The sequence below is a fragment of the Lygodium microphyllum genome, chromosome 14, assembly GCF_053477565.2.
Source record: "Lygodium microphyllum isolate KBCC chromosome 14, Lygodium_microphyllum_v1.1.10, whole genome shotgun sequence".
Taxonomy (NCBI): Eukaryota; Viridiplantae; Streptophyta; class Polypodiopsida; order Schizaeales; family Lygodiaceae; genus Lygodium; species Lygodium microphyllum.
Genome location: NC_141148.1, coordinates 134601487 through 134621652, shown reverse-complemented (window position 1 = coordinate 134621652; position 20166 = coordinate 134601487). Strand labels below are relative to the sequence as shown.

Here is a 20166-nt window from a genome sequence, read left to right as displayed (position 1 = left end):
CTAGACTAGATAGATACAACATGGGTTGTTGTTTTTAGTTGTTTCTAGAATAAATGATTACGGATTCCCCCTCTCCTCTTTATTTGTAAAATTATTGTAATGGAGCAGTAGTTTCAATAAAACAAAAAGTGAATATCATATTTTACATTGTGCTATGCTTGATTTTTCAAGTAAGATAAATTCCAAACATGCTACTGTCAATGAAATGAATTGTTGGTCTTGTAGATAGAGCTTACACATAGAAGTTTCAGACAACGTATCCAAAAATAGCTGACACGCACATCCTTCTCAAGCCTATTACACCAAGAAACCATTTAAGTTACTACAATCACAGTAAGAAGAAGGAAAAGTTGTCCTTAATGTCCTTAAAACACCGAAAATTCAATAAAACAGCTAAGAACACATTTGAGAATGTGAATGAATAAAATTTCAACGATGATTATATCATGTACATGTCACTAAAATAGTGCGTGCTTATTATTTCCTCATATTATGCAGCAAATATGATCTAGCTGACATCAAGAACTTGGCTATGCTTTCTGTCTGTCATGTTGATTTTACCTTGCAAACAGTGCACTGACTCGGCGTAGCCGCCACATGCGTACCATGTTTAACACATTGTAGGTTAGTCCTCTCCCAACATGCCTATTAAACATGAGTGGAAAAATCTGAAATGGAATTGTGGAAATAATATCTGGTATCAATCCACGACAAAAGTATCTGTTTCAAATGCCAAACAAAGAAAAACTAAGCTCGTCTCAAAGAGGACTTACCACTTTCCAATTAGTTTTCAAGCAACTTCAAAGAAACCCTCAAAACAAAAAAAATCAGAAGCTTCCTTCAAGACCATCCATCGACATTCACGATCTGATTAACATATTTTCCATTCTAACATATTAAATTTCAGTGTAGTATGAACAACCATGCTTATTTTTAAGTTTAGAATGGCCTAACTTAAACCATCATATTTATAGTAAGTTTTGAGTGGCCTAGTTTAACCAATAAACTTTGTACACAAACCAGCATATAGCTACAATATTCAATAATGGTATACTTTAATCCATTGTAGAATTGAAAGTTCCTATCAGTGTATTGGTATAAGAACTTTTTAAGGAAACATAAAATAGGACATAAAACTCATGACGATGTACCTTTTTCTTTTTTCAAGTAAAAAATCCATTAGTGAACACCTCAAGAAAAAACCCAGGGGTACAAGGTAGAGACATTTGTAAAGAATACAAATGAAACTAAAAGAAGTCTAGCACAAGAGTTGGATGAATAACCACTCAAATGGTATGTAATCTTGAACCATTTGTAACTCTAGATGGAAGAAGATGCTTGTAACCCAAATGCTAAGAAAAGCATCTCTATGTCTCCTCATGGGCTCAGAGTCACCCTATAACCTCTCCCATCTACCATAAAGAGTGCGGACAATATCTATCCAAGTCCTAGAGAGGGTCTCTACATAGAAATGTCCTATAGATCTGTGGCATGGCTACAACTCACATCAAAATATACCAAGCAAAAATGCCAGCAATCAGCTCCCATCTGTCACAATGTTCCGCAATCCACTCTGACCATGAGAGATGTGGCATGGGATTCTCAAAATCTTGCTCAAAGGGTGGCCAAACGTGAAAAATGGCATGCTCCCCTAAAAAACCTCATTTGACATGCAGGGCCTATGTGTGATCCAAGCTTCTCCCCTCATATGTTTTGAGTTGCACAATGGAAGACTATCCTTAGGGCTCTCCTTCACATATCCTAGGCCCGACGGTGTAATTTTTCTAGCTTGCAAGGATATAGATGCATCATATGTTTGCATGGCCTGATCTTGTATCTATAGGAAGTGTTTGTCCTACAGAATCAATAGTAATTATTTTGCATCATTCATGGTCATTGAAAACCAATGAATAAAACCTTAGATACAAATAAAAGAAAAAGCTCTATTATGCCATAAGCATATGGATTCCATTGTTTGAAAAAGAAAATAAAGATGGATATTATAAAACAACAACAAAATGTTTGAACGACATGATTCAAGACCATGTCAGTTCACTATTGATGGCAGCCTGGCTTTATGGACCTAGAAAAAGGTTGCCAAGAAACATGTTTCATAAGGCTAGGAAACTCATTTCATACATGGGCGTTTCATAAACGTATGAAATGTGAGATTCAGCTGGCTATGGAGGAGAGAGAAATGAGAGAGAGTGAATAGTAGACAATGTGAGCTCAAGAGAGTGTATTAGCTTAACATTGCATGACATAGAATGAAAGTACAAAGTACAACGAAGGCCTAAGGTTGACCTAACCAAACTCCCACACCCTAACTAGATTTGGATTAACCACGGTTGTCTCTGTACGTAGTACAGACTGATCCATACGATACGATCCGTAAGGTACTGTACAGTACGTATCCATACGATTTAGTACAAAAAAATGGGCACTTTTTGGCCACTCTACTTCAAGTCTACAACTTTCTTTTTTTCTTTCTCCTTTCTTTTTTTTTTCTTCTTTCTTTCTTATTTCTCCCCCAAGACTTTAATGCACGCACAGGAAGCAACCAATCTGCTTTCTTTGACACTAGTGATGAGATGTTCAGAGATATTGCATTAGATGAAGTGGGATTAGTTAGATCAGCCCAAGATAGAGAGATAACAGAATATGGAACACACCTACTGGCATTGGGAAGTGCACATGGTTTGGCCATCCTTAACAGGCTGCCACAGTGGCCAAGATCTAATGGTTTCACATGTTGGAATAACAAGAAAGGGTCAAGCACAGTGGACTATTTGATTGGATCACCCAACTTGCTACCTGACATAAAAAGTTTTGAAATCTCAGACAGACCAATTGGATTAGCAACAGACCATGCTATTCTAGCTTTCACAATGCAATATGGGCATATACACGAAGCACAGCCACACATACCAAAATTACCACTCTATGATTTTGTGGAAGCAACCTCACACATATACAGCACTACTGTGCGAGATGCATTGAGGGAGCTAGACACATAGGCCTCTCTGGATGAGTTTACAGGACAGCTGGCCGAGATAATACACACTTCAACAGCCTACGCTTTCCCACACACTACACCGTCAGATAAACCTCCACGAGGTAATGCCCCACAGAATGGCTGGTATGATGATGAGTGCAGAGAGACACGAGCACGATTTCAGCGAGAGGTGGCACATGGCATATGTACACATAAGCATGCTCGAACACTCTTCAGATGATTGGTACGCAAAAAGAAGCGGGAATACCTGAGCAGACTAGAAACAAAAATGTATTCCATGTTCTTGGGATAGGACAGCAAGAGAGCATGGAAAAAGATGCATGAGAACCAGCCACCCTTACAGATTACTAGACCGGATGATTGGCATGGATATGCTTGCACACTCTATGATGTTCCTGGCCAAGAGCCTATGCCATTCCCCTCAACGTCAAGACCAGCAAATTGCAGATTTTTCACAGAAAAAAAAGTGAGAAATGCCATATGGAAACTGAAAAATGGAAAAGCCCAAGATCATGATGGTTTAGTAGCTGAACACTTCGCGCATGCTTGTGATATCTTGGCACCAACGCTGGCTCACATCTTTAATAGGGCAGTTTGTGAGGGATTTCCAACCTGTTGGTCAGACCATATTATTGTGCCGCTCTTTAAGAGTGGAGACCCCGCACTACCTAGTAACTATCGAACTATCATGATTGGACACATGCTGGCCAAAATATATGGCTCTATCGTGGAACAAGCATTGAGTGAATGGGCCGAGATGCATGGCCTGAGATCGAAAGGCCAGGATGGATTCAGGAGGGGATATACAACTCTAGACCATATCTTTACATTGAGGGCAATCATCGAAGAAGCCAAGGCATTCAAGAAAAAGATCTACTGCTGTTTTGTGGACTTTCACAAGGCCTTTGACACAGTGCCACGTGCTAGACTCATGAGAAGAATGCAAAACATTGATGTGCCTGTAGAGATACAGTGGAGTATCTATGCCTTGTATGAGACAGTGACAGGCAGAGTACGAACACCTGAGGGCATCTCAGATACAGTCAATAGCACCATTGGGGTGAAACAGGGCTGTCCACTTTCACCGACAGGGTTGTACATAGATGAAATTTCAGAATATGTGGACAGAATTGGTGGAGCTGGAGCCAGCCTAGCTGGAGTGCTGATACCATTACTGCTTTATGCCGACGATATTGTACTTATATCTGACTCACCTGAGGGACTAAATAGACACTTGGATGCATTATCAGCTTTTTGCAGAGATAGAGATCTTAAGGTGAACCTTGGGAAAACTAAAGTTATGGTATTTAACACTTCAACTGCTTGGGTGACAAGAGCTGAGCACCAATTTACTTTTGATGGAGAGCCAGTGGAGATGGTTAGCCAGTATGTCTATTTGGGGGTCACATTGAAGGGACCACAGTTCTCTTGGAGAGAGACATCAGAGGCTCGTTTGGCAAAAGCATATGCAGCCTTAGGTGCATTGGAGAGGCAATGTGCTCACATACAATTTCATGAGCTGCGCACCAAATTGTGCCTTTTTGACACCCTGGTTACACCCACACTCCTATATGGGGCAGCTATTTGGGGTCCGAGTCTCTTTCACATGAGGAGACAGCCTTTGGGAGACCAGGATGGACCAGAGAAGGAATACTATGACGGGTGGGAGCCTATGGAAAGACCACTAGTCATGATGATCTCACGTATGATACGAGCGAAAAGCTCAACCCCACATGAGATTATCAGAGCTGAGTTGGGAGCATCACCCATGGTGGCTGAGGCCTTGGTCCAGGCAGTGACTTTCATACATAGACTATGGGAGCTCCCCCAAGATAGATACCCACGGCTAGCCCTGGCCTCTTCTAGACAACTAGCAGCAGATGGTGACAGACATTGTTGGTATGCTCAGATGAATACATGGATGAGTCTACATGGGCTGCAGATTGACAGACTACCCCCCTTTGACTATAGCCTAGATTGCCCTACACTTGACCTAAACCGATCAGAGCTAAACCATGTGATCAGAGCAGACATGCTGAAATTAGATACGGAGAAGACCTGGATCCGACCCCCCTTCCCCCATGGCACGAGGATGGCACACTACCAGACCCACTTCCTTCAGGTATCTGAGGATGGTTTCATCACCCGACCCAATTACATGGACACACAACTGCCTCACGAACTACGCACAGTTATTGGTCAGATCTACACCTCATCCCACCACCTGAGAATTGAGACAGGCAGATGGGAGGGTATACAGATAGAGGAACGCATATGCCCACTATGCGACAGAGAGCCAGAGACAGATGAACACTACATCTACCGATGCACTGTATATTATGATATACGAGGTAGATACCACTGCCTGTTTCGAGAGGGCTTTGAACCCCTGAGACGGATCATGCAGTTTGAGGATCAGAGATGCTTGGGATTCTTCCTCTTGGAGCTCCAGAGGCGCAGAGCAACAATTCTAAGGAGTAGGAGGCCCCCGCAGCTCGGCTCACACAGACAGAGACCAGTCACTGACTTTTTCACTGATACACGACAGAGTATGGCAGATACCACTACTACTGCCACACAGCCTACAGGAGTACATCATCATTGGACCTCATCTTCTGTAGGTATCCCTTTGGATAGAGCAGTGGCACTTAGCCGGTCTAGACGCCCACGTCCACCGGGACGAAGGCCTAGACATCCACACCACAGACAAATTAAAGCCATCATTGAGCGCCACAGGAGACAGATGCCAAGACGCCTCAACCATGCAAAGATGCACCTCCTTAGAGGACAAACATCTCATTGATGGAGAGTTTTCCTTTTTCTACTTTCACTTTTAGATCAGTGACATGTTTCCCTTTTATAGGTCACTATTTCATTTTTTCAGTCTTATAGGCATGTTTTTCATCTTTTCTCGTTCCAGATGAGAAACACACCATCATCATTGTACGTATTGCTTTGGTCTCATAAGCCACATTGGCTTTTTAGAGACGTTAATATACTCTCTCTCTCTCTCTCTCTCTCTCTCTCTCTCTCTCTCTCTCTCTAGCCTCTTCCTCTCTCTAGTTGCACTAGTACCACATACAAAAGGTTTGATACTATACCATACTTTAGGTACCGTACCTTACATATTAGTACCATAAGGTACCAACTTAATGGATGCATCTTTCCCATTCGAACTGCACTTTGGGACGAGCTAAATGCTCCTTATATTAATATGATTCTCCCATGAGATTAGGTTATTTGAGATTCAAACAATTTCTCTCAACCTTCTCTCTCTCAAGCCCACACTTCTCTTATTTGTATGATCATGCATGTATGATATATGCACTCCCATCTATGTAGTTATAAGTTGTAGGTAGCAGTAGCGCATGTTGCACATTTGGCATTAGGTTTTGGGCCTTGGCATGTTACCTTGAAGTACTCATCTTATATACTCTAATAGCATTGCTGTTTAGACTTGAAATATCTATTCTATTATCTTTTGTCCAAAATAATCAAGTTATTTTTATGTCGTACTAATATCGTACCGTACATTATAAAATCTTAAGGTACCATTTAGTACCGTATTTTATCGTACCATACCGTATCGTACCTTTCGTACTTGACGACTATGGGATTAACTTAACTCTAGAGCCTAGTGTCACCATATTTAAAGTCCTAGACACACCACACTTTGACACTTAATAAGTGTCCACACCACAAATAATATTGGGTACCACCCAAAATTGGCAAATGTTTGATGCTAGGACGCATATTTCACGGTGGATTCCGTGAGGTTTTTCGGTGGATTCCGTAAAACTATTTATTTGCCACAGCTCGTACACAAGGAGGATTCCTTATGCGAGAAGTTGATGGGGACGCCTCTCATTTTGAGGCATCAAATTAATTTAATGTGCACGTGGGTGATTCCATAGTGAGTGATTCCGTAAAATACATATGAAACCAATGGACGTTTACGAGTTTAGAGTGCACACTCGAATTAAATTAAGGTTAGGAAAAAGTTCCAACCTATTTAATTATTTTGTAGCTAAAGACTACTAGGTATTCACTTTTATTAGATTTTATTTAATTATTTTCTAACAATTGTGAATGCGTTAGTTGATGTATAGAGCAGGCGGCAGTGGTGTTGGGTAGCACCGGGCAATGGCGTGAATCCAAATGCCTAGAAGAGTTACTATTTTTTATGGATGCGTGTCTTATCACTAAAGGCGTGGCGCCAATATTTATTTAAGCGCGCTTATTTATTAAAGCACTTGACAAAATATTTATTATCTTGTCTATGTATAGGCACTCGGTTAAATATTTCATTATTTGATATTCGTATGGACACCGCCCGACTTTTGGACGCCCAAACACCTTACTTTATATTTTTTTAAATACATGCCCTGTGAAGCGCTCACACAAGACATGGGGGGAGATTGCACCCAATTTGTCTCTTTTGTCTCATGTCGTGCAAATCTGCTTTTGCTTTGTATTTGAAATTATGAAGGTTTGTAGAGTTCTTTATTCTTGGGGACCTTCCAACATTTACTACGTACGCGTAAAGTAAGTGATCTGTGCACCAGTGGTATGAGAGCAGAACTGAGATCAAGAGCTTCCAATCGCTTGTCATGTCGCATGAAGGCGAAGCTCCTGGAACAAGTAGGCTCTACAGGCTGTCTTGCAACGAACTAACAACACAGGCATGTTCCTAGCGGTGAAAAACCCCCTACTATACCCTCTGATCGCGAAGAACCATGTGCAGGAGGTAGAGGACCACTCGGGAAGTCTCTTCTACAAGTAGTTTTTTCTCACAGAGAAAGCAATTTATGTTAATGCAATGCTAAGCTTATTATTTAAGCTTAGGGAGAGCTTAAACCCTAATTTCTCAAATTAGTACTTCGGCATATAACCGTCACGTCGTGCTGCTGTCCCCCCGCCCCGATTACGCGCCATCCGACTGATCGCCCGTCCGATTGTGCCATCCGACTGTTCGCCCGCTGTCCGATCGCTCGCTCCACCCCGACTGTTTGGCCTCCCGCCCCGACTGATCGTAGCCGTCCCAGCACTGTTCGCGCCTCCCAGTGTTGTTCGTGCGCCCTTGCCCCAACGTTGTGTAACGGCCGCCTGTCTGCCGTTTCCCCCTCCTGCCAAGATGTCCCCCTGATTGGCTGTTCCCCCCCCCCCCCCCCTTTGCCATCGACAGCCACCTGCAGCCATCTCTCCCCCCCCTGCCAGGGCCCGTCGACAGTTACTTGCACGCGCCATCTGCATCCGCCCTAACCCCCACCCTCCCCCCCCAGTGCCACCTTGACGGGAGGCCTGGCCTGCAATCAGGCTGCAACACCACCGCCATTGAAAACAGAAAACCCCCTCCCCTCCAGTTGCTCCCTCCCCCTGCAGCAAGTCCCCATTCAGCAGCACAGCAGCGCGATAGGTAGATTCTCCCAGAAGGGACGGGCAATGGAAACCTTTGGTCAGACGCTGGCGTACTCACTGAGTGGCCCCCAGTCGAACACCTTGCGCGTAGTCCTCTCTGAGGAGCAGCTCTTAGCCATCCGAGCTAAGGAGCTGGAGCTAATGGAAACAGCAATTTATGGTCAGGTAGTAGGACATTCCCCAGCTAGGACCCAGCTTCGGGACTGACTCCACTCCACGCTGAGCATCGGCACGGTGGAGATCATGGAGGCGGTCCTATTGGGCTAAGGGATCTTCATGGTCTGCCTCAATTCGGCAGACGCAGCTCGCGAGCTACTCCCCAGTTCACCATATGCATCCACGAAGGGGGTCATATACATGGTCCCTTGGTACAGTGGCTTCACTGTGGAGGCGTTTGCACTCTACAACAAGTTTCTTCGGCACCCGGTCACCCTCCTCTTCCCCGGCCTGGCGATTGAGTACCGTTAGTTGATGGAAGACTTTGGGAGGCTCTTCGGCACTGTCCTTCCCGCGTCCTTCGCGGAAACAGTGACAGCGGCAGGGGTCCCAAAGATACGGGTGGCAGTGAAGGAGGTCAAGAATATCCCACAGTTCCCAGAGATTGAGACAGGCAGGCATTCCTTTACGCAGCAGGTCATTGTGACTGGGGAACCAGGGCAGTGCTTGCACTGCCACAACTTTGGGCATTAGGCACCAGAGGCGACAGAGAGGGAGACGGCAAGGGGGGGCGCAGCCAGACCCTCAGGCCCAAGCCTCGTCAACAAGGTGATGGCGGACGAGCGCCCCCCTTTCGACAGAGCACTCCACAGCCCCCCCCCCCTGTCCGCCCCACCCAACAGGACCGATCCCTCCCATTTTCTCCACATGAGCCACAGACTGCCTTGCCGGAGTCCCCCACAGGCTCCTCACCCAACCCCCCCCTCCCCCCCCACATCCCATCCCCCTCTCCCTCCACTAACCTTGGTCCACAACCCCCCCTTGCCAGGGCTACCACCCCCTCCCCACACCCACCATGCATCTCTAGCCATCCCACCATAGCTCGATCCACTCCACCCCCATCACCCCCCCTACCGAGAACCCCCACTGATCCGCACCCAGGTCAGGTGAGCCCCCCCCAGACCCACTCCCCCTCCTCCCACAAGAGGTGATGAGCCACACACACCTACCTCCTCTGCACACCAGCAGTCCCCCCCGTCCACACAGCCACCAGCTCATCTGCCCCTGCCACCTGCCATACTTTCCCGAGACAGGCACAAGCTGCTGCCACAAGAGTTTTTTCGCAGTGGCCCATGGTCTTACCTGCAAGTTGCGGAGCACGGACTGTTCCCACTACCTCTAGAGGTGGGGATCTTCGTGGTTCGTAAGTCAAGGAGGGGCAAGGTCCACCTACTTGCACCACCAGATGGACCAAACTACGCTTTCTTTTTTCAATCATCTTTCTCAGAAGAGTGGACGACTATACAGATTGAGGAATTGAAGAGTCAGGTGGCAGATCACATCTCCCAGTGGATGGGAGATGAAGGACTAGCACTGTTCGCACAACAGTGGCCAGGTTGCACGATGGACATTAACTGGTGGGCTGGCGCCAACATCCCGCATTTGAGCATTATCTTTCTAGCCCCCCATAGTGGGGAGCGCCGAGGGACGTGATCGAGTGGCCCCCGGCACAAGCGGCCCGCTTCTACCAGTGTACAGAGTCGCGGTTTTCAGCATGGCTGATAGATGCATTGATAGTACCACCTGGAGCATCTATCGCCCCTATGGTCCGGCTGAGGGCCACCATGGGGAACTGGAGCTCACCATCCAGACCGGCGGCAAAACGTACATGGATGCTTTGCAGTCTCTCTTCCTCATCTGCAGCTTCCACACCGAACAGATGCCTGTTCGGTCAGTCACACGTTTCCCCATGAGCCTACATCTTGCATCCTGGAATGTGAACAGTCTTCACTACAATGGGACGCGTGGCTCGAGGAAGCTGATTGTCCGGCAGGAGCTGCAGCCTACCCTCGCCGGACGGATAGATATCTTGCTACTGCAAGAGCACAAGCTCACCCTCGCCCAAGCTCAGCGGGTTGGGAAGGTACTGCTGAGCAACTCGCATACTTATTGGGAGCAAGCCATAGGTGCCCACGGCAGGAGCGGAGGCATATGCACCTCTATTGGCCCGAGTCTCACCACCTGTGTACGAGACCACGGGACGATAGTGGCAGGAAGGGCTCTATGGATCAGACTGGATATTGGGGACTCGTGTATTGGAGTCCTCAATGTCTATGCCCCTACGGAGGTTAGGGCACGCAGCAGGTTCTGGGTGGAGATTGTAGATGGACTCCCAGAGGTGGATTCATGGATTGTTGAAGGAGATTTCAACAATCTGGAGGCTTTGAAGGACCAGTAGAGCAGAGGAAGAAACTACCAGGGCATGGCTGGGGAGGAGCAGGAGGCATGGGAGGTCTTTTTGCTTGCAGTCGGAGCACGGGATTGTGGGAGCTTTCGCTCAACCGCCAAGACCCACGGACCGCTTATTGTTTCAAGCGTTCCAAGCCGAGCACTAATGGTTACCTCTCACATAGCCGACGCGCCATCCATGTCTATGGGTGTAGTGAGCTTACCTTGATGCCGTTCGAGTTACCTCCTCTCCCGTACACTCCGGTAGCTCCACGATCCAAGTGCAAGCTTCAAGCAAGCTCCATCCTCAAACTCCACGCTCCAAGCTCCATTGCCGCGAGCAAGACAAGAGAAGAGAAGAGAAGAGAAGAAGAGAGGAGAAGATGGAGAGCTTCTCCTCCTCGGTCCCTCACCCTCACATACTCACTCCCTCACACTCTCACACTCCCTCTCTCAAGCACAAGCTCAAGCAAGCAAGAACAAGAAGAAGAAGAAGAAGAGGAGGGCTACTTTTGGCCACACACAAGAATGAGCTTCTCATTCACTTTTCAACTTTATATACAAAACCCTAAATCCCTTTTGGGCGGTCATCCCCTTTTCCCCTTTTTACATGGCCGGCCATAGCCTAGGCCCTTTTTCCCATTGTCCTTCTATCTTCCTAGCTTCCTGTCCACCGCTCGTCTACATTTACAAATTGCACGGGTGAGAGCCCGGCGCTCTTTTACAAGATTTCAGGGTGCGCCTTTTTATTTTAAAATGCGCCTTTCCCCTTTTGCCTTTGCCTTGGACTTTTAAGGTTGCCCTTGCCCTTTCGGCCCTTTCTCCTTTTCTTTCTTCAGTCGGGCTACCTTTTTTCCGCCTTTGCCCTGCGTCTTTTCTACTTCCTTTTGCTTTCTTCGTGTTGGGGTTAACATTACCCCCCTCCTAGACGAGTGCCAGTCCCATGGCACTCACCGTCGTAGGTAGCAGGCTGTAGTATGCACCGAAGACGTGGGTGACAAGGACGCCTGTGGTTTCCGTGGAGGAGTGTTGGTGGTGGTATTAGAAGGTCCTGGGGGCCTATTGGTGGCCCATGTGGCTAGTGGAAGGTTATTGGAGTTGGTGGTAGGGCTATGCTGTGTTGGGGATTGCATTGATGGCCAGCACAAGTGTTGGTTTGTTAGGGATTCTGCACATGACGATTCGTTGCGGGCTTGTCGGATGGTAAGGGACAAGCATTCAAAGTTGAGTGTTGATGAAGAGCGAACAACACCTTATACCTGCAATTGGAAAACCTCACATGTGGTCTCTCCTTAAGGGGTAGTGCTAGTCTTCTCATCGTGCACAAGACATATTTTGATTAGTTTGGGAGACAGGTCGAACTCTAAGCAAGCCTAGAGTATTGTCTTGCACTTGAGGACCCAAACTGTGGATATACTTCGGTGCAGATATCATGTGCGTGCTCGTGCATACTTAGATATTACATAGTTAGAAGACCATGGGCTAGTTTCTCATAACAATGCGTGGATGAAGCAAAGTTGTCCATGTGGAGAAGGAGTACACGTGAAGGTATATGAGACATCCTTTGCATTGTGACTGCACGATGTAGCATAATTGATTACAAGGACACCGCACTTTCAGTAGGCTGGAAACTATTGGACTTGCTAGATGAGTACGGTTTACTTTTTATGGCCAATCGTGCGGTGCTTATCACCACTGATTGCAATGGTACTAAGGCAGAGTGCAAAAGAAAATTGTGCAAGTGGGTCAGGGTGACAGGTCTAACGCTAGGCGAGACAAGCTCCCTAGGTATGTCCTGCCCTTGATGTGCCCTGAACAATTGTGGGTGAGTGTAAGGGGCTAGGGGACTAGGGACGAAGCCAATCGACCAAGGTCACCAGACGTACCTAATTTGAGGACCCCTAGGTGTTGTGCTGTGAGCGTGGGTGCTTCTTATTTTTCCATTCATTTCTTTTCCTTTTTTTTTTTTTTTTTTTTGGCCTGAGTACAACCATTACAATATGTTGAGGCTATCAGCCTTTCAATGGGTTGGAAAATGTCAAGCTTCGAAGGCTCCGAAAATGAATAGTACAATGATGATGGTGCCCTAGCCTCATTGTTAGAGAAGCAGTTGGCGAAAGGGGGAGATACACTTGAGCTATTGCAACCCTCCTTGCGGCACATGCGATGTGGGTACAATTGAGGTAACGGCTGCCGTGAGCCAACTATAGAGCTTGACCCAGAAGGGGGAGTGGCCCAGGAATGTTTTGTGGGCCATGCAATGTGGGCAGTTGGCAAGGGTGCTTTCGGCAGCGTGGCTTTGCCGCGGCTCGTTGTGGGGTTGTGGGTGTTGCGGTGATTGGGTATGAACATTTTCGCACAAGGACCTGTATTATCCTGCATCCACTTGTCGCTTCATGAGAGCATATGCATTGTGTATGCCGCAACTATAATAAACCAATGCAATGCAAGGAGACATCACTTATTTGAATTCTATGGTGTTGACTAGACATTTATCACCTGCGCTTGATTAGCTTTTTCTTTTGCTAAAGGCGTAGCATATATTAAACGCAGATATGATAAGTTCATACAAGTCAGGAACATGTCAACACTTAACAAGTCGGGAACACTTAACCATTTAAAAACAAAAAGTCCTGGCCAGTTATCATTTGATAAGCCCTTTATGCATTATGGGCTACTCGTGTACGAGGCGGGGCGAGTCTGGATGGCCGGGTGATTGGGGCTCTGCTGGTGTGGGACTCCCGCGGGGGTGAGCAGGGAACATGTCGGCCGGGACATGAATGGTGTAATCCCGGCCCGCTACCGTCTGCAGAATATCTTTAAATAATTCATTAAATTCTTCTCTTTCCCGAGCTGCCCTTTCTGCCTTTGAACATCTGGGGCCCGCGCGGGAGCTGGGAGTGCGTACCACTAATGCTGCCACCTGTTGCGCGTTTCGAGTCTCGACTTTCTTGACCCGAGGATTCTTCGGCCTTCGCCCTGGGCAATGTCGCTTAGGGCCTCGCTTCTTGGCATACCTCTTGATGGTGGGCACATAGCGCTCCGGTGGAGGGGCGCGTGCCACATGCTCCCGCCTTCTGCGAAGAGCGTCTTTGCATGCTAGATCTCCATGATCCTCCATGCGTTCCGCCGCAAAAGGAAACCTGCAAGACGCAATCCAAGGGTTTAGGCCTTGATACAGGATACAATTGTTTGCACGGAAGGGATTCTAGTGTGGTTTATGAAGCGCATATGACAAGGAGGGAAGGGGTGAGGCATGCGGTGTTTGTTGTAGAGGAATGGCCCCCATGCTGATGTTCGCGTTGCCCCCAGTTATTAGCGGATATTAGTTTATGCTAAGTCGCGTGGACTGGTTGTCATGGAGTGGGATAGGGCACATCCTCGGAAGGGTAGACCAAAACGGGGAGAAGGTGTATAGAAAGGGACTGCACCCTGTCTACAACATCAGTGTTGTTGGTCAAGGCCTCCTATGGCGGTAATGTGGGTTGCATGCCCTTCACTTGGGGGTGGGAATGGTCACACAGCTTTTAAATGTGTGATGAGAAGAGGACTTGAGGAGCTTAGCCTGTCAGACCCAACTCTTCTGCCTGCGCTTGACTATCATTGCTTGCGTGTGTTGATATTGTTTATACAAGGTGACACAAGAATCAGTGTTTATTTATATACATCTTCATGAATCCATGTCACTTCACGAGGATAAGAACCAAGTGTAGAACTCGGGGTTGTGCCCGAGCGTGGCACACGCATCTAGTATTCGTGGCAGCTGACTTAATACTGATAGATACTTTGCCACGTCGAGTAGCATGGAACCTTGACCGAGTCTACTGGCAATATGTAACTCCTCCTCAGTGAGAACCTTATCAAGCAAAGGGCCCTGTAGCCTAGTCCCAGCTAAGCCCGTACCCCGAATGTCAGTGAGCACTCGAAGGGAAGTTGGTGCCACGTAGGTTGGGTCTCTTTGAGACCGCCATTTGGCCAATCGCTCTTCTGAGACCGTCATGACTTGAGCCCCTAGTTTGGCCATTACAACGCGGCTTTCGCACCAACGCTGCTCAAATTGACTCTGGCCTGCTGACAGTCGCTTTAGTAGCTCTATGTCTACGAGATTCGGTCGGCAGAGCACTTCATTGAATGTGACGGTTAGGCGCAGTTCGTCAGCCTCCTCCTCAGGGATGAGTCGCATATGTTCATGCAGGAGCCTGTCGTAGTGCACGTTAAGATGTTCTTGTTCTTCCCATGATAGAGGAAAGGTCAAGTAATCTCCAAGTTGCTCCTTGGGGATCGTCCCCATGTCCGCAAGGACGTAGACACGCGCGACCACTTTGAGCTTAGCCTCCAACTCAGTTAAGCATTCTGCGACACTTCTATGTTCAACGAGGGCTTGCTCGGTTGCTATCTCATGCAAAGTTCTAAGAGTTTCCTTAGGCTTTAGCATGGCTGGGGGCTCAGGCCTAGATGAGCAAGATTGGTCAACGCTAGGTTTTGTTATGCTCTTGGGGTTCTCACGTTTCTCCTGAGGTTTTGCTGTTATTTCGTCATGGTTCTTCTCGGATGTGACTGGTATAGATTTGTCACCCTGTTGTGACAGCGTTGTATCCACTCTTGATTGATCAATATGAGTTCTATTGTCAGTGGATAGAGTGTTGCAAGCAACTGTTGATGGCAACTGTTGCTTTGGTTTGTCAGAGCTCCTTTGGGTCCACAACCACCTGCATCTGTTGCTGTTTTCTCTGCTTTCTCCTCTTTTTCTTGGTCAATGAAGGTGCCTCTCTCAACAACTCAGGACCCTAGGCTATATCGACCGTTGATGTGCTTGGTCGGGCCTCAGCATTTCCCTTCTCTAGTGTGTCCTTATGGGACATAGCCGTGGTTTGCTGAATAGCCTTGCCCGGTTGTGAGGGCACAACTGCCGCTCTTTTCGGAGAGTCTAGCTTTTCAACCAACTCCCTTGTGTTTGACTCCTCCGTCCTAGGCTTTAGGCACTTTGAAAGTGCTGGAGTTGTCGAGGGATTTGGTTGCGACACCTCCTCCACAGGTAAACTACTAAGGACACGTTCCACAAGGGGCATTGTCACAGCCAAGGGCTGTGATTGCTGTGGTCCCTGATTGGAAGTAGTAGCAGCTAGTTTAGTGGGCTGGCTACCCTTGGTGGATTGCGGTGTCAAGTCCCTAGGGCGAGCAGAAGTGGTTGTGTCTTTTGTTGGCCTTTGAGCACTCATCTGTGTAGATCGAGCATGAGAGAGTGAGGAGCTTCCCAAGGCTTAGTTGAGCCTCGTTCAATTCTTATTGAGCTAAGGAGTAGTCATTCTAGCCATTTTGAGTGGATATAGAGCATGTTACAAAAGTCATGTACTTCCATATTTTGGCCATAATTGTTGCATACGATATTGAATTCAGGTGTTCTATAGCTAGAAATGAAGAGTGCGATGAGAGCTATAGAGTTGATTTTGTATGCAATTTTTAGTTCTCTATTCTACATAGAACAAAACAAATTTGGTTTGTTCTATGCTCTACTAATGCTTATGGAAAATATTTGCAATGCCTAGATGATGCATTGATGCTTCAAAAAGGCTTTTGGAATGAGTAGAGCTTGATTAGCTCAATTACTGAAGTGTTTATTACTGTAATAATAGTTTAGACAACACGAATACAATAGCGAGCTTCATTCTTTGAATCCCTATTGTACCTACATGGTATTTTGGTTATGCTACATGTCTACGAAGATGTCTAGCATCGATGTATGAGCCCGAATATGGCCTGCTTTGGCACTTGGATTTGAGCTACATTTGATGTACTTGGTCTCTGGTTAGTTACTTTGAGCTTCTATGCTTTATTGGCTTACGTGTATTGAAGATTTATTGGATACTTATGCTCTCAGATGTATTTGTGATGCGCTTGGGCTTTTTGAATGCTTTGATATATATGACTTGAGCTTTGCTTACTCACTTTGCACATCAAATTTGCTTCTAATGGAAGATGATTGTACTTACCAAACAGAGCTTGGTTCTTTGAGACAGTGGGACACTTGGTTCATGTATATGCTCTCCTATACACTATTGGATGTAGTTACTCCCATTTGTGGGCTGATTTGATTTGGCATGCTTTGGATACCCACACTAATCTCCATTGGTAGTTTGTTTGTGATGTATATGCTTATGGGATATATGGTTTACTAACACTTTGTTGTGCTTCCTGTGTCCTTTTGGAAAAAGAGGATGTAGGAGATCTAGGCCTCTTAGGTGGACTTGGCACTGGCTGAATGATTTGCTCGAGGCTATTAGACGATTGTGCCATTTGCCTTGGTGAGCTATCAGCCTTGCCTTGAGCAATGTTGTGCCTATGATGCTTGCTCTCCCCTTGGGAAATCAAAGGCTCCTTGGGCACTACTGATTTTTGTGCATGCTCAATGGTTACATCTGATATCTGCTTGTCAAGCACGCTAGGCTGAGGATCTATTTTTTGATAGGCCATGTTTGGTTTCTTGATTTTAGTAGTGAAGGGCTCGATCACTCCAATATTTTTGGTTCGAAACTTGGCCTTTCGTTTAGTGTTCCTTCTACGCCTCTTTGCTTTGGACATGATTTGGGCTTCTGATAGAGGTGGCTTAGCAGGGAGTTTGGGTATCCAAATCCAGTGATTGCCTGCATAATACCCTTGAGCACGAAGCAACGCTTTGGATATCCATCGCGGCGTTGTGCTAGCTCTCCATCGATGCCTTCGCCTGTAAGGCTTGGGCTTCTTTCGTGGTCTTCTACGGTTTTTGTGAGTCCAAACCCTGTCCTTGGCCTTGTCTCTTGACCTTCTTGTTTCCGGCATGGCCTCACTCACTGGTTCTCGTTGTTCGACCTGTGCTTGTATCAACTCTTCCAACAAGTCCTTGCCCTCGTTTGTAGGCTTGACTGTTATGTCATCACCTTCCTTGCTTTTCTCTTGAGGTTCGATGAGGTCACCCTTGCTAAAGGTGGTGACTATCCTCACCCTTGGTAGTGTCAAGTGTATCCTCTGTGCCACATAGTCAGCCTCACATTTGGTCGCCCTTTTGCAGGGTCTTCCTAGGAGGGTTTCTTTCCTGCAGCTAGCACTTTTTGGAGGAACATGAAATAGGATAGGCAAGCTTTCCGTTTCAATTGTCGCAAGGATTTTGCACTTCCCTACGAGTGCTTGTGGGTGTCCCCCATAAGGGCTAAGAGTTGCACTAGTCGGTGTGAGCTCTGGTTGGCCTAGTAGGGTCCATGATTCATAGGTCAAGATGTTAAAATCTGCTCCTTCATCAATCAGAGCATCGATAGTATGCTCTCTTTTCGCGGTGAGTTTGACCCTAAGAATAGCAGGTGGTACTATGTCTTCATCTTCCGGGTCCTGGCTTCTTGTAAATTTAAGCCTTCTGACAGATACCCTAGAGTTCTCGACTACACGACCAGATGTGGATTCTCCACTGCTGTCTTGGATCGTCAGTGCAGTGCTATTCAAGGTACATCTCTCGTCAAGAGTGTCAGGTCTAGTCATCTTGGCATTTGCAACTTGCTGATGTTGCATTTCGCCCTGACTAGACATGGTATGAACACAATGTCTTTGTGTTCTAGTGATGTGGTCTTTTTGCCCTTGATGGCTAGATTGGCCCATTGATGTTCTAGGGTCTCTGTTTCTCTCTGTTCGGGTATGGGCTTTTGGCTGCCCTTTTGCAAGTGAGAATCCATGCTCGTGTAGAGCCATTACTTCACTAGGGTCCAATTTGGAAGACCTGTCACGGCGCGCGTTTCCTCTCCAACCTACTCAGGGGAGGTGCGGAGGGGGCAGAGTCCCCTCTGCGGGGGTCCGGGGGGGGCAGTTCTCCCCGGCCCGCAGGGCCGTTACGATAGACGCCATATGCAATTTGGAGGACCGTTTATAGCCAAATTTTGAACTACGTGCTCTGAATTCTAGCCTAGTGAGGATCTGTGATGTGCCTTTAGCTCCACGTAGCCTTTGAGGTCAATCTCGGGGTTTAGATGTGTCAAAATTTGTGTTCAAGACACCTGTCCGATTTTGACAGTTTTTTGGTCCGATTCTAAGATGTCCGATTTTCAGGAGTCCGATTATCAGAATCGGACGTCCGATTTTGGATTGGTCCGATCGGACCAATGGTCCGATTTTGGTCACGTCCGATTCCAGGAGTCGGATCAAGAAGTAGTCCGATTTTCAAAGTGCTCCGATTCTGGAAATCGGATCGGACAGGGTGGTCCGATTCTGGCAGGTTCGATTCTGAGCTGGTCCGATTCTGGGACTCAGATGGCCTGGTCCGATTCTGAGTGGTCCGATTATGGATTGGTCCGAGTGTCCGAGTCGGACAGGTTGCTCCGAATCTGAGTGGTCCGAGTGCCACGTGGCACGTCCGATCGGGCTACTCCGATTCTGGGAATCGGACGATCCGACTCCAGAACTCGGGTGGTCCGATTCTGGGAATCGGATCACTGCGAGTTGGTCCGACTGCGTTGGCGGCGGGCGCGATTCCCGCGCGTTTGACCCCTCCTCACTGTCTGGTGCACACAATCACCACAGACTTTCTAGATCTGATCAGGGCACTTGTTGGAAAACACCAGACTCACCTGGAGCAACACGAATCACTGATGCCTAGGAATCGGGGCAGCGCTTCCTCGTCCTGTGAACCAGAAGTTCTCTCTCTCTCTCTCTCTCTCTCACACAAGGCAAACCAAGGAAATGAGGTCTGTCCTGGCCTCCTAGGCCTCTTAAGGTCCCTATCTTCCCAGAAACTTGAATCCGGTCCCCTGTTTCCCTGTTTTAGCCTGTTATACAGCAACAGAAAACCCTACTGTTTGCTTGTTTTTTCTTCTTTTTCTTTGTTTTTTCCTACCCTAAATGCATCCAAATCACAAAATAAATACCTATACTACTCCATTCCACAACATAAATCTCAGAAAGCAAAAAACCTACTTGCCAAGCAGATCGAATACCCTCTTCAATCCCCTCGCTTCCTACCTATCTACCTCAAGCACCGGTTCAGGGAAAACCCTACTCCAATGCTCGATTCGAAGCGCGCAAGCGCTCAAGGCTTGAATCCGTAGGTCCCGGCAACGGAACCAAAATGTGGGAGCTTTCGCTCAACCGCCAAGACCCACGGACCGCTTATTGTTTCAAGCGTTCCAAGCCGAGCACTAATGGTTACCTCTCACATAGCCGACGCGCCATCCATGTCTATGGGTGTAGTGAGCTTACCTTGATGCCGTTCGAGTTACCTCCTCTCCCGCACACTCCGGTAGCTCCACGATCCAAGTGCAAGCTTCAAGCAAGCTCCATTCTCAAACTCCACGCTCCAAGCTCCATTGCCGCGAGCAAGACAAGAGAAGAGA

General features: G+C 47.1%; 1 protein-coding gene across 4 annotated transcripts in view; it reads right to left on the bottom strand.

The window, feature by feature from the left end:
• The window catches only part of LOC148026138 (potassium channel KAT3-like), a 93224-nt gene that overhangs the window by 35371 nt on the left and 37687 nt on the right, over nt 1-20166 (bottom strand). For all 4 annotated transcript variants that reach the window (XM_087693414.1, XM_087693412.1, XM_087693411.1 and 1 more), the window contains exons 5-6: nt 562-720; nt 237-294 (exon numbers count right to left, since the gene is read on the bottom strand). In XM_087693414.1, coding sequence (XP_087549540.1) covers nt 237-294; nt 562-720 — 217 coding nt within the window. The remainder of the gene's footprint in view (nt 1-236; nt 295-561; nt 721-20166) is intronic.